Genomic DNA, 15,189 nt, shown 5'->3' with positions numbered 1-15,189 from the left:
AAGATTCCACTTTCTCTGATCTGGCCGGCTCAGGGCAGCGCTGCCCTTTCCTTCGTTCATCTTCTCTGGTACCCAGAGGGGCTGCTCATTTTGGTTTCCTTCTGCCACCAGTTCATCCCCCAAAACTTCTACACAGTAAAAGATTATTAATACTATTCCTACACTAGGCATAATTACGCTCCTAATTAAGGACAGAATTACATCCATCAAGAATAATTTCTTTAAGCAGCTAGATCTTTTGAGATGACATAGATGTTTCACTTGACTCAGAGAAGTACCACAGGTTCTTGTCTGAAGGGCATTCAAGCCCATCATCTCCACAAGAAGTTCCTCAGATACATAAGACTTCTAAGGCTATCAGCCAGCAACAGCAGGCGTGAAATTAAAACAGAAGGCTTTGAGTATTAGAGCATTACCAACATGGAACAAAATCTGACTTCTGTAGAGTTCTCCTCAGTTACTGTTATATTCTTTGCTTTATACCTGAAAAATATATAAGATGCAATTTGAGGAGGTGAGGCCTTGTTCCAATTGTCCATGGAAATAATCAAGACGGCTTGTGATAATTCCCCTTGTCTGAAGTCGCCCACACACATGGCTTCAATTCAAAGTTTGCACGTCTTTAAGAGATTTATATTAAGCTCTGCTAAGTAGTTGTTAGCTGTTTCTGCTGACTGCAATCAAACTAAAACTAAAATTTACCATGCCAAAACATTTCTGTCCTTCCCATTCTGTTGTTTCACCCTTCATCTAAAAATACTGCAACAACACTAGGACAGCAAAAGGATGCTTTTAACATGTCCGCATCCAATACTCATTTTTGATCTTGTGACACGTCTACAGCTCAAGCAGCTAGCAAAAGGCTATAAATAAGGAGCAGCACTTCCAGTTATCAGGGCCATTTTCAAGTAATACTCCAAAATTGTCCGAGAACTGCATAACTGAACACACAAAGTATTCTTCAGGAAATAAATAAAATGTGTATACATATATGTATACATACATATACGCACACACAGAGACGTGCTCCTCCATTCATACCTGATACTTTCCATTCATGAGGAAAAGATGATGTCATTCTCCATGCAAGCCATGGAGGGAAGTACAAGGCTAGTTAGCAGCTCAGCAGCACCAGAAATGCAAACAGATGTCAAACAGGTCAGTACCTAGTGCCCTGCTCCAGAATATCCATGTGACCATCTGTAGATGGATGTGTGGTAGATGTATACAAAAAACCTGACAGAAACCTCAAGCTGATTCTTTAATCCTATGCACAGCAGAGAATACAGCCAGTTTCTTTTGGCATGCAGAAGTGTGTACGCTGCCTATTCTGTATAAAAAGTATGATACAGATTGCTTAAGTTACATGCACAATTTTCTAAAGTTTTGTGTTTTTTGTTTTTTTTTTTAAGAACTGTTATAATATGGCCCTTTCCCGAATAAAAGAATACAGTGTCTCATTTTTCTTGCTCTAAACAACATCCAATGAGTGATGTACAGTGACGTGATCTTTTGCTATTCCCTTTAAGCCGTTTTGGAGATGGATTGCTACAGTGGGTGGCATTCAGAATAACACATGTTGAGCAACACACACTCAAATCCTGCCAGCTTTATGGTTTCTTACAACATGCTACAATGCAAAGTGATTCACACTGAGGAGATGGAGAAAGTTTTTCTATTACTGTAAAAAAATGATGTTATATGCATTTATCATCCAAAATAAATACATTGACACCACAGGCTGAAATAAAACTAGAAAAGTAAGCTTGGTTCCTCTTTCTATTTCAAAATACTGCATTTAGATTTAAACCATTTAAAGCTGAGTGATACTTTCTGTGTAAGATGAGCTTGCCCTGACAGTTAATCCTCACTATTATCAGACCCATCAAATTAAAATAAGGTGAGCTAAATAAAAAATCAACGCCAAATTTTGAATTTCCTTGATGTCATATGCTGGCAACTTAGACATTTTGCAGTTGCTATGGAGGAGATATAGAATCATAGAATGGGTTGGCTTGGAAGGGACCTTTAAAGGTCACCTAGTCCAACCCCCCCTGCAGCAAGCAGGGATATCTTCAACTAGATCCGGTTGCTCAGAGCCCCGTCCAACCTGACCTTGAATGTTTCCAGGGATATGCCTTTTACTACCTCTCTGGGCAGCCTGTTCCAGCGTTTCACTAAACAGGTGAAGGCAGAGAGAAGCTAAAGGATCCGCTTGGTAAGATGGAATTGGTGACTATGAACATAAACAAAATCAAAAGGAAGAAGAGAAACTAACTATGGAGGTGGGTAATGTGCTGCAGCTACTCTGATAAGTCAGAACCTCTGTAGAAGTTCTTTTTTATATGACATGTAATGGTAATTTCAGAAGGGTCCAATGATGAATCAATTTAAAGGGAGGGAGGGAAAAAAAAAAAAAACCAACTCTCCAAAATGATACAGTAACTTTTGGAATATGCTGTACTTAAGACTAGATGTTCGTGGATATTTTGTTAGATTTGGCTACTGTCCTATCAGATTTGATATACTCTCTCTGACAATGACATCAGCCATCTATTTCAGGAAAACAGAACAAAAAAATACCTCAAACCAGTCAACTGTGCTGTACTTGAGAAGAGTACACCAAGCCGTTAAAAAATTGGAATCCTGAAACTTACTCTCCTGTCAGTCTTATTATCTGCACCTTGACATCATTATCCAAGTTGAATTTTACTCATTATCCTCATACCCAGGTCCCCTACAGCAGATAATTTATTCTCAATTTTAATTCCTCACATTTCTGTAAACCTGCAGACTTCCCTTACACCTTGCTTCCATACCTCCATAAGCTTTTCAGAGGTAAAAAGTACTCACAAGTTGAAGGTCAACTGCAATTTCTCAGTCTTTCTGAAAAATCAGACTTCAAAACATTAAAGAAAATACAGGCAACCTGGGTCATCAAACAACTTTGAGGCACTTCACTCTTAACTCTGAAGCAACAATGCACTATAATGCCTTATTTTCTTTCATAAAACTTTTTCTCCTCCATGGTACTATCCATTTAATTCTACCGTTGTATTTGTTCTGCATATGATGTTTCCAGCAGGAAACCTCCAGAAAATTTTAGACAAAACAATTTCTATCTTCCAAACCACATTAATCTTACATTTTAACTTTTTCAAAAGGTAAGAGTTAGGTAAATATTGAGTTTTCATTAAACTGAAATGTGCTCTTCCAAGACCTGTGCTTTTCTGGTCTTTGAGCACACCATGTGTCCTGGAGATAAACCAACCTGTGCTGGAGTGGCTGATGAATAGTTTTGACATTCACCATCACTACCATCCTCCAGTAAATAAATCCAAGCAACAGAAGGAGTTGTTCCTCCAGCCAGGTTAGCACTTGCTTCACGAGCCATTTCGCCAACAGAAACTGTATGACTGTATGTATAACTATATACTGTATATATAAAAGATGAGAGAAGCCATCGCTCTCCAACAGAATGGAAAAGTTTCCCAGAAAGAAAAACAAACAAACAAACCCCCAAACCATTAAGACTGTCCTGTCAATTGCTGCCTTCGTGCCCCAAACGAGACCGGACTAAAGAACCAGTTAATGAAAAAAAAAAAAATTAAAAAAAGATGTAAAACCAAAACACAGCGCAACGCTGCACCACCCTGCAAGTCCACATCAGGCCAACAAGGGTTGGTGGATCTGACCTGTGTTGGCCTCGCTCCTCTTCACACCTTGCTGGTGCTGAGTCCTGGCCGTGTTTCCCCCCGAAAACGCCACGGGCACAGCTGGATGCGCTCAGCACCAGTGCGGAGCAGAGGTGGGACCAGGCCCTGCCGGGCCCCCTCACCTCCAGCTGGATGCCACCCAACCGCTGCCTGTGGGGGCACTTGTCCAGCGGCCACCACGGCCCCTCCTGGGGGCGGCGGCCGGCGAGGACCCACTTACCTTGTTGGAGTAGGGGGGTTTACTCAGGTTGATGCCGTCGCGGATGAGCTTGTCCCGGATCATGATCTTCAGCTTCAGCCTGGGGTAGGCGGCCAGTCCCCCTCCGCCGCCGGCCGCCCCCCGCCGCCCGCCGGGCCGGTGCCGGGGGGGCGCACCCCGCCGGGCCCCCTCCTGCCCCGCCGCCCGCCGGGGGCAGCGCCCGGGGGCGGGGGGCGCCGGCCGCGGGGGTGGCGGTGGCGGCGGCGGCGGCTCCAGGGTGAAGTACAGCCCCGCCGCCCTCTCGTCCGCCTCCTTCAGCCGCCGCACGGCTTCGTGGATCCGGCGCCGGTGATGGGGTACGGCAACGCCGATGGCATCCAGGTCCGGGTCCCCGATCTGCTTGCAGACCTCCAGGTCGTCGTAGCCATTATCGACGAAGGACTCCGCGTACTGGGGGAGCTGCAGGGTCTTCAGCCACTCGTAGACTATGTTGGTGCACATGCTGGCTCCAAAATAATAACGATTGCAACTTTCAGCACCGAAGCCAGCCTCCCCCTTTCCACTCCTCGCCAAAGGAAATAAAAACACCCAACAAAAACTGCGATGCAACTAAAAGGTCTCAAAATCAAGGTCAAGAAATCAACATCCTCCGGGAGCAAAGAAAAACCAAAAATCCTTAAAGCAGATCAGTAGGGCACCGCAAGCACTGCTGAACGAACCCCTCCTGTTTATTCCTCCTCCTGTTTTCCTCCCACCAAGTACAGCCGCTTTCTGCCACGGGAGAAGGGAGGCTCGGACAAGAGAAGCAAAATGTAAGGGTGCATCCCCTAAAATCCCAAGTCGCTGCTGCACAACATCCACCCACTTTCTCTGGAAGTAATTCGCAGTCGCTGTCTTTTTTGTCCCTCTCTTCCTTTCAGTGTTAGTTTCTGTTTCTGCTTCTGTCTCACCTTCCTGCGCTCTGTCGCATGATGAATCTGTTTACTATGTGTAGCTGCTTTGGTACACGATCATGTTGGGGGAGAACGGAGCGCAGGATCCCGTACCCTCGCCCAGCACAGGCAGGGGTGTCAGCGTGCAGGGCTCTCCTCTCTCGTATCTCTCCCGGCAGCGGGTGCACGCGGAGGCTTTTGCTTTCCTTTTAAACGAGTCCTTTCGGATTAGGAGGAAAAAAGAAGGAAAAAAAAAATAAAAAATATAAGAAACCCACTCACTTTTCCGAGTTACTTTCCCAGTTCCCCTTCGTCCCTGGGATGATGGTTAAATGCGCTCCGCCGGCAGCGAGCCCAGAAACTGCTTTCCAACCCCACTTTCTCCGCGCTGGGGCCGGCGGTGCCCTGCTGCCCCTCCGGGGCACGCAGCCCTGCGCCGGGCGCCCACAACTTCCCCGCCTTCCCCTATCCCCGCTGGCCCTCCCGCCGCTGCCCGCAGCCGCCCGCGGGAGGTGGCGACGGCGGCGGCGGCGGGGCGGTGCGGGCAGCCGCCGCTCCGTGCATCCTCCGGTGACGGCCGATGAGCTGATCTGCGACAGGTCACTGGCGCTCCCCCCGCCTCCCACGGCTGGTGGCCGGTCCTTTCCCCTCCCTGCCAGCGGTACCCCGGAGCGGGTGCTCCCCTCCCGAGTCCTCCTTCCTCCCCTACCCCTCAGGCGCCTGACGTGCCGCCAGTAGATTTCCTCCGGCTCCTCCCGGTCCTCCGGTGCGGCTTCTCCCCGCTCCTCCCCTGCGCCCGTCACCCCGCTGCCAGCCCCCTGACCCGGCTCTCCCCGAGGCCTTTTCAACTTTCCCCGCTGTCAGACCGCGGGCTCTGCCGCCGGCCGCCCCCTGCCCGACCCGCCGGGGCCGCCGGGAGGTGCCGTGCGGCTGGCGGGGGCAAGGCAGCCCGGCCGGGCAGCGGTGGGGGGCTGCCGCCCCTCCGCAAGCTATCCGGTGGTGGGCTTGCCCGTCTCCGTTCCCCCCGGCAAGGGGGAAAGGCACTGCGCCGAGGGGGGCACGGCCCGGGGAACTGCCCCCCAGAGCCCTTGGGACAGCCGGACCGACGGCGGCGACTCCCCTGCGGGGGCACCGAGCCGCTTCGCGGGCGCAGGGCGACTCTTCGGGCGGGATGGAGGGGGGGGGGGGGGGGGAAGCAGGGCTGTCGGCGGGGCGAGCGTCCCCCTCGCGTCTCCGTGAAGCGGTGAGGGAAGGCGGGAGGCGCTGGCCTCGCTCTCCCACCCGCCGCCGCGGGCTGCCCGGGACCGGTGGAGGCGCCGCACGCTGCCCGCCGCGCCGGCCCCGCAACGCCGGGCTCGCAGCGCCCCCGCCAGGCCGCCGCGGAAAGCGCCGCCCGCGCCGGCCCGGCCCGGCCCCGTCGCCCCACCCGGCCCCGCGGACGCCGAGGCGGAGTGACTGAGGCTCCCCGCTCCCCTTGCCGACCCCCGGGGGGGGGGGTGGGGAGCGAGACCTGGATCCCGCTGCCATTTTAATTTAAAACAGGTTGAAACTTGTTTTCTTACGAAATGCCCTCTCCCTCTGCAGACCCTCCAGGCCCGATGCATGAGGTACTGAGAGAGTCGGAGCATTTCGGGCTGGCCCTGCCTGTGGGGTCCCGTCAGGAGGGGCAGGGGCACGGGCAGGCGCAGGGGTAGCCCTGCTTGGGCTGGGAGGAGCTGGGGACCCACGGTGGGGGCACCCACCTTGCCTCCCCGCAGCACAGGAGTGTTGGAGAAGGGACACGCTCCCTTTTGTAATTTGGTGGGGTTTATTTGTAACAGGTTGCCTAAAGGACCTTTTTTTTTTAGCAGATCGGCCCACATTCGTCTTCAGGACCTCATGGCAGTTCACCACAGCATGATGTAGCACACAGTATTCTCACAAAAAGCATTATATTGGAAGATGTTTTGAAAAGGTTAGATACTTACAAGTGGTTAAAATGCAGCCTCTGGCTATAAAGCCTAGAAATCACAGATTCATGTGTTAAAAGGAGAGAAAGGGAGGAAAAGCATTTTATTCCTTGTAGAATCTTCTTCCCTCCCTCTTTTTCTGTATCTTGCTTTCCTTCCTGGCCACATATTTCAAACACTCTTCTCAGGCCAGAGACAGAGACTAAAGCAGCAATTGTCTTCTCTTCACAGACCTGGTAAAAGACTGACAGCACCAGAGAAATTAGCAAGGGGGTTCTGTGAACTGGAGCTGGAATTGATGGTGTGAGAGATAGGAAAAACTGACTGGTACAGCCCATATTCATCAGGCTTATTGACAGTACATACAGGATTATATCATTTTTATGTCTGCATTTTGGAAGGGTCTTGGAAGGCTTTTAAGTCATTGCAAATTTTATGATTCAGATGTGCTTGATAAACTGTGGGTCTCCCACCTGTAAAACCGTAGAATCCTTAGCTTCTGATGGGATGGGAGGAGGAGAATTGGTGCGCCCCCCGTGGGAGCACGGAGTTCAGCAGCAAGTTACATTGTGAAACTCTCTGGTTGTGTTTGGCATTGATTTTAGTTTCACAAAATTAGTTCATTTGGTAGCAAATACAGCAAAGTTTTACATGACTTTGAAATACATGAAATAAAGAAAATGTTATGTCCACCTTTAAAAAGGACACTCAGAAGTCCAGGGAACAAGAGACCTCACCTCAGTCCCTGGGAAAACTCTGAGGCAAGTCTTTGTGAGGACTTAAACAAAATTTTGGGAAGTAGTTAGAGGGGCATTCCTCAGGGGTTGGTACTGGGGCAGCACTGTACGACATCTTCACTGATGCTCTCAGTGACAAGGTGGACTGCATCCTCAGCAAGTTTCCAGGCAACACTAGATTAGGATGGGTGGTCAGTATCTTGAGAAGCTAAGCTAATCTGGGAGTGAAAAAGGAAGACGGTCAGAGTGGCAGACCAGGAAATGGAGGCACGTTTTGAGAACAGCAAACTCTGTTTGAAAACCTCCTTTACGTGCTTTCTATTAAATACAAAAGTTACTAATAAAAAAATATTAAATGCAAAAAGTGTTAATTTCTGAGACCTAAGAACGTGCTTGCTGATGTAAGGTCCCACCTATCATGCATATTGTAGCTATATAACTATTAAATCAATAGGGTAGTATCTCTAAATGGAATTTCTTACTGTATTTGCAGATTAATTTCAGTGGCGGAATATAGACACTGCATTTCACCTTAAGTTTAATATATCTCTGCAGTACACAATGTATACTTGTGTTATATACAGATGCTAATTAAGGTGTTTATATGTTACAAGATGGGAGAAGCTTTTCCTGAATGCATAGGGTTTCCTGACATATGCTGGAAGTAGGTTGTGCCTAAACAAAGAGCTGGAGCATAAGTAATTTGGAAATGGAAGGAGCACAAACAGACAACTAGTGTGGGTGAGATAAAGCACATACAGGTAAGTCTGCCTTTGGGTTCCAGAATAAACAGAACGAACTATGAGGACTTAAGAAGTAAATATATTAACACCACTCATTCTGGCTTACTTCATTTACTATCATACCCTGCTCTCATCATGCAAATAATCATCCTGTCTTCTAGGATTACCTAAGCTCCTGCACGGGCTACGGAGTGGTCTGCTGGCCTTGCCAATGGATTACACAAGGATGAGACTCCTAGAGGAAACCTGAACGGCATTGTCCTAGGAGAGACACACACCACATAATACTTTCTTATAATATAAACAGGTGAGAAAAGGACACTTCTCCCACTTCCCATTCTTCATCGCTGTCCACATTTAGAGCCTGTAATGGAGGCTAAACTATAACAGTCGCTCTATCACCTGATGACCGCTTACCAGCCAAGGAGGGGAATTGGGGAAAAAGGAGAACAGACCCATGAGTAGAAGTAAAACAGATTTAATGAAACCCCACCAACACCAACAGAGATGTACAGAGATTTACTCAGCCAAATGAATATCCAGTTGTCTCAATCAACCAGAGAGCAGTCCTCAGGAGAAGGAGGAAGAACCCCACAGGAGCTCTCTCCCCTCAGCAAACCTTCCCCCTTTATAATGACCATGACACTATGGGATGGGCTGCACCTGTAGCTACCTCAGGTCAGCTGCCCTGGCTGGCTTGAAACTGCTAATGCCCTGCCTGGCATGGCTGGGATTCTGTCCCAGCCAGACCAGGATGGCCACTCAAATAAAGACCATTTCTTTCTAAGCTTATCATCTGAGCTTAAGTTAATCAATCCACAGTTTGATTGGAATTTCCTTGCATTGTGTGGGCTGTTGAGTATTTGACACACTGGGCTTTAATTTCTGAAGTGGTCCGTATGACTGGATTGCTTCCAACACTTCCAAACTCAGTCTTGACTTTCTTTGTCAAATTCGGCACATAATAAAGGTGGGAAGGTGTATTAGAAGTCGCATCAATAATACAGGATTGATATGTTGCAGACAGAATATACATAAACGCATGTGGACAGCAAATAGAGAAATGTTTGCTACGAAGCTGCTGGTAGTTTTTACATATAAGCAGTTTGTTTGGTAGTGGAGGGCAAGGACCAGATTTTTGCTTTTAAGGGTAGCTTCCAGCAAACTGGATAAAAGTTATTTCTAACTTGTATCCAGAAGAACCAAGCCCAGATGAGATGCATGGCAGAAAAAAATGCTATATTTCCTGAGGATTTTTTTCTGCTCTGTAAAATTTTCAGGACAACTATGAGGAAAAACTAAGTTTCCTGGCAGGTTTCCCCATGTCAGACTATATTGTTCATGTAATACAACATAAATGTGATTGATACTGCCAAAAGGGATACAGCATAGCAATGACGGATTTACTTGGCAAATGCAAAGAATAATTTAACTGAATCATTGATTTAGGTATCCTTTAAACAGAGGGCACCCTACATTTATGCAGTATACCAAGGAATGAAAAATTTTCATCCTTAAACTTCTGTTCTGAAGGGTATTCTTTTTAAAATATATGATTATTTATTGGATTATATTATCTGACAATAATATATTATAGATTTTCCAAAGCTGTGGTCATGCGTTTTCTATAACATAAGGTGTCATATATAGTCATTTTGCTTTGGATGAGATAAATAAAAATGTAGCTGAACGCTAACTTACACCTAGATACAAAATATATTCAGGGAACCTCAGAGCTGTTTTTATTCTTCTGCTTTTATCAATACTTACTTGATTTGCAACACGTTAAAGAAGCAGCGTGGGCCTTTGCTCTTGATACCTAAATACTTTTTATTGTTTTGAACCATACACTGACATATTTGATGGTTGAAACAAAGCTAGACAAGTACATAAACGCTTAGAAGAGTAATCACGTAGTGGATGAATGTGAAGAAGACTCTGAAATGAATACAATTCCGTTAAGATATTTGTGAAGTTGTTCAGCTAGAAAAGGAAACTCAGATTCACACACAGTGAATGAGGGAGTACTGAGGGATTATCTTGCAATGAATAATGTACAATGAAGGAATGCAAGCTAATACTTCTGTACTTTTCTAAAACAACAGAAGCAGATTCTCAAATACTTTTCTAGGGTTTCCACTAGGGCACAAGGTGAATAATTCACTAGAATGAATGGAACTGCTCATACACAGTGGCAAATATTTGCAGAACAAGGCTATTAGTTCAGGTAAATAGAGCTATTCATACTTCTGTGTAAAATGTTGCAATTGACTGTACCTGGAGTACATTGGCAAAGAATCCAGACGAAAATAATGATGGCGGTGAGAGAAGGTTTGAAAACACTTTCTAAAGTGTTAATCCTAAAGAATATATAGCAACACAGCTCAGCATTAAAGGACAATTTGCTCATGTAAATCTGCAGATAAATAAGCTTGTGTGTAAAGCTTAGAACTTAAAAAATCGGTACACATCATGTCAACTCCCGTGAGCTGTGCTGACTCTAATGAATAGTGCTGGCTGTTAGGTATTCTGGAGTTTGACTTTTCTTCATCGAAAAATCAGATGACCATTATTTTAAATACTCTTTCATAGAAGATCAGGAAAATTTAGATTGGAAAGGACCCCTGGGGGTCACCCAATCCCATACTCCACTCAGAGCAGGACTAATTGCAAACTCAGATCAAGTTGCAGATGGGTTTGCGCCATTGAGTGCTGCAAATGTGCAGGGATGGAGGTTCTCCAGCCTCTCTGGGTGGTCTTTTCCAGCACAGACCCACTCTCACCATGAAAAGTTTCTTCCTCTTGTCTAGTCAAAGCAATTGTGACCTTTGTCTCATGTCCTTTTGCTGAGCACTTCTAAGAAGAGCTTCGCTCTGCTTTCTCTATAGCTTTTCCCACAGATAGTGAAAGACTGCAGTTTAGTTCCCTTTGCCTTCTTGTCTCTAGGCTAAACAAGCCTAGTTCTCCTAGCCTTTCCTCATATTTTGTCAGCAGACAAAAATTTGAAAAGATGCTGTTTGTGAGGTACGAAGGGTTATTTAAGCAAAAGCTCTGTCACAGAAAAGAAAAAAGAAAAAAAGACTAATGAGAATATTGCAATAAGGAATATATATGAAAGTTAAGTGTAAAAGTATAAATGTTTACAAAACAAATTCATCACTTAGTACTACATATAAACAAAGCGATGTTTTCATTTTAAAGGAAACTTTAAAATATACAAAAACATGACCCCCTGCTCTAAATTTACTCACTATGTTTGTAATAATTTAATGTTCATTGAGACTGTCTAACTGGGAAGGTAAAAGAATCTAGCTGATGAAATACCTATTTTTCTCTGTCATGAAGATAAAAGTATTTTGGATTTGAGAGTGCATTTGAAACAGAGCAGCTACTTTATTTACTGTGATGCTCATTTCCCATAAATATTTACAGGCATTAATTTAAGATCAAGTCTGTGATAACTAGAAGATCACTTTCTGAATTCAATAGAGAAGGAAACTGAATAGAAATGGGAACAAATATCCAAATCAAGCCTGCTGTTTTCCTCAGACCAAGTTTGTAACCAGAATTCAATCTAAAAATTTAGCCTCTTTTTCCTTAGTAAAAGAAGAAGAAAGTATAAGAGCTAAACTTCTTCCATGGACTAGCCAATTCTCTGTTAACCAGTCAACCTCCAACATTTTGTTTTGTATGTCACTGTCAATGAGAAGGTAAAAACGTCTTGCACAAGTACTACCTCCTTGGCCTTTCATGGCAAAGACTATCCCGAAAGAAAACAAAATTGGCCTCAAACGAAACAAAGATACACTTTATCCCTAGAAATATATCATGACTGCTATTTTGTCAGCTGCTGACAGACACCTATTTTCATAAAGAAATGGTTCCCTACAATAATTCAGGGTGGTTTGCCTTTACAAACTTGTAACACTGACCAGCTCTCATTACTATTAGTTTTGAGCCAGAAGATAACACCGATATGATGTGCACATGGTTGAATTTTACCTGTACTCAAAACAATTTGCCTCACACTGAATGCTGTTTAAATGAACTATTTATTGCAGATAAATATAAGAAGAAATCAAAAATTATTACTAATGGTAGTGTTCTTCCTCCTGCTTCTGTTGTGGAAGTCCCTAGAAATACCAGCTGAATATCAGCACACTGGGTAGAAAACTAATGAATATTTACATCCTCACAATTTACAATCTAGCACTTCCATGTGATACCATCTTGGAATCATAATGAACAAAAAGCTGAAAGATTTTCTCACTTGGACATTTACTGTGAGCTTCTGTCTCCTTTTTTCCATGAACTTCCAAATACTCCTTTTCATCAAGAAGAGCTTCTTTATCAGGTACACGCACAAACTGTGAAGCAACAATCTTTATACAGCTTTCAAGTTGGTTGTTTTTTTTTCTCCAGTGAGAAATTGAATTTAGAGCATGCAGTTACTGCCTAATAAAATTGAACTCACAGACAGCATAGTCATATGTCTTAAACAAATACATTGTGAAAATCCACAAACATCAGGTACCAGGTTTCAAGGACACCAAAGCATTTTGTGGATAAAAAAAAAAGATTTAATAAAATGGGCAAAAATGGATCCATCATTTCTAACTAGCCTGTGAAGCTTGCCCTAAAAATTGTGGCACTAGCTGTAATTACCGTCTGTAATTACTGTGGGACAGAACGTGCATGTCAGGGAAAGAGAGAACGCTTCAACCCTTCAGAAATTATCCTCTCCATTCCAAAAGGGTCCTCCGATGTCCTAGGACCACAAGGTAGTATCCCGATCCCACGGGAAATTAGAGAAAAACCCTGCCATTCAGTTCAGAACAGCTGAGACTTCTGTGCGCTCCCGGAGCAGTGTCACCCAGTCATTTTACAGAGCTCTCAGAAAAGCTGCTGGTATGACAACCAGGCGCTAGTTTCTCCCATGTTTGTTTTTACTCTGCCTCTCTTTGGTGGCATATAGGCAAGGGCCAAGATTTATAAGGTATTTAAGGGAAGATAGATAAAAAATAATGACATTTTCAAAATTACTCAAAACCCAGACTCTCTGAAGATATAAGCATTAAAACTGTGTTCTTAAACTCTTTTCTGTTATGTCATTATGTACATAGCTGACAGTAGAGACTGGCTGTTCTTACTACCCGCTGGCATATGCTCAGTTCCTTTATTCCATGGGCTCTTTCTCTAACTGCTCCATTCATCCATCCTTCCTCCATGTCTATTATTCCAACCAATTTCCTGCAGCTCTGCCTGCCTTATAGACTGTGTTTTCCATCATCTCCTATTTCCACTATTCCTCCCTTTTTCCTTCACGACCTCTCTGCTGAATGGCTTTTTTGTTAACGCTCTTCACTTTCGGTTATTTTCTCTTTCACTTGCTATGTCCAGATCTGATTCTTTCCCCTTGCCCCTCCAATAAAAATAATTCTGTCGGAAAATTTCCTTGTAATGTTGCCCTGTTCTTATACTTATTTTTTGCTTAGGCACCTGCTACCTAGACAGGATATTGAGCTAGAGGGACTTCTCTTCTGATTCAGCATGGCTGTTGCTATGTACGGTTTTCATGAAGGGCCAAAGCACTATCCTAGCCTTTCCTTTCTCTCTTGAGCTCAGCTGCTGTAGATGGTGTAAACACACAGAGCTTCTTGAATGGCACTTGAGACACAAGCAGGAGCCATGCAAGGCAGAAATCAGCAAGAGTAAAGCAGCAAATATTACTCTATTTCTTAAGAGTCATCAAACATAGAGTGCTTCCTTGCAGAAATAAGTCAAGATTATTATCCAGGTGACTATCAGGTAAAAAATTCCTGGAGCCATGCAGCACTGCAGGTTAGAAGTCATGATTTTCCTCTTACAGACCTGAGCTCAACACATCAACAGGATCTATAGTCCTAGAGGAGGAGGAGGGAAAGGAACTAGCTGTCATGAAAGGGTACAGCGTGGCCCAAGTAAGTAAGACTCTCTGAAGCAGCTAAGGATTTGACTCTGAAATAAAGAGTCCTGATAGTGCTGAGACTCTGAAGAACCTCCACCAAGAAATTAGAAAGCTGCCACTGTGCCATTTCAAAACAAAGACCGGATAAAATGTTTGGATTTATGCAAAAGCTTTTCTCCAAACAATCAATGTTTGAAAGAATCAAATCTTTCCCTGAATTCCCCCCAGACAGCCCCATTCTGGATGAGTAATGAGAAATTAATCATCCTGTCAGAGTAAACGCTGTGAGACCTTTTAGTCATGCTCACCCCTTTCTCTGTAATAGATTTTTGTCAGTCATTCAACTAGGTCTCCCAAAAGACAGCGTTGCATCCCAGCTCCCACCTTTTGTGTGGTCTTTTTTTCCGGCTGGGATTCACTCCGCCATTCCTTGGCGTGTCAGGAGTCAATCACGTGTCACAGGAGCCCGACCCATGAGGCCCCTCTTGCCTCCATTGGCTGCCACACCACCGCACCGCACCAATTCTTCATTAAGTCAGTGTTGATTCCAGTCTTCCTGCAGCTGATACCCAGTATTTTCCTGACACAGGCAGTCACAGCTGGTGCATCTGTGGGGTTTTAACTGTTTAGATGGATAACTACAAAACTAGCAGAATATTATGAGATCAGGGAATTAAGAAACAAAGGTTCTCATAATCATATGAATTCATTTACACCACACATATTTCTGCTAAAGTTGGTATAACAGTATAATTAGAAATGCAAGGAAGAAAAAAGGAAGGAGTAACATGTGTTTTCTGTCCTTCTGAGACAATTTTTCCTTGTTATAAGGAGTCACGCCAGCTAAAAGAACCTGGAGTTTTTCTGTAGATACAAAATCAGGATGATGCGTTTTATCTCCAGGGAACACATCCAATTTTACATTTTTGACGTGTTATATTTTAATTCCTTTTTCAACAACCAATA

The 15,189-nt window shown here is 44.6% G+C and overlaps 1 protein-coding gene across 1 annotated transcript in view; it reads right to left on the bottom strand.

The window, feature by feature from the left end:
* Nucleotides 1-4,885, bottom strand: part of SASH1 (SAM and SH3 domain containing 1) — a 569,508-nt gene extending 564,623 nt beyond the window's left edge. The window contains exons 1-2 of the mRNA XM_086461091.1: nt 4,866-4,885; nt 3,937-4,417 (exon numbers count right to left, since the gene is read on the bottom strand). Coding sequence (XP_086317217.1) covers nt 3,937-4,417; nt 4,866-4,885 — 501 coding nt within the window. The remainder of the gene's footprint in view (nt 1-3,936; nt 4,418-4,865) is intronic.
* Nucleotides 4,886-15,189: the final 10,304 nt, after the last annotated feature.

Source organism: Leptosomus discolor, chromosome 2, assembly GCF_034619465.1.
Source record: "Leptosomus discolor isolate bLepDis1 chromosome 2, bLepDis1.hap2, whole genome shotgun sequence".
Taxonomy (NCBI): Eukaryota; Metazoa; Chordata; class Aves; order Leptosomiformes; family Leptosomidae; genus Leptosomus; species Leptosomus discolor.
Note: the sequence above shows the minus strand (reverse complement) of the source record. Positions and strands in the feature narration are given on the sequence as shown.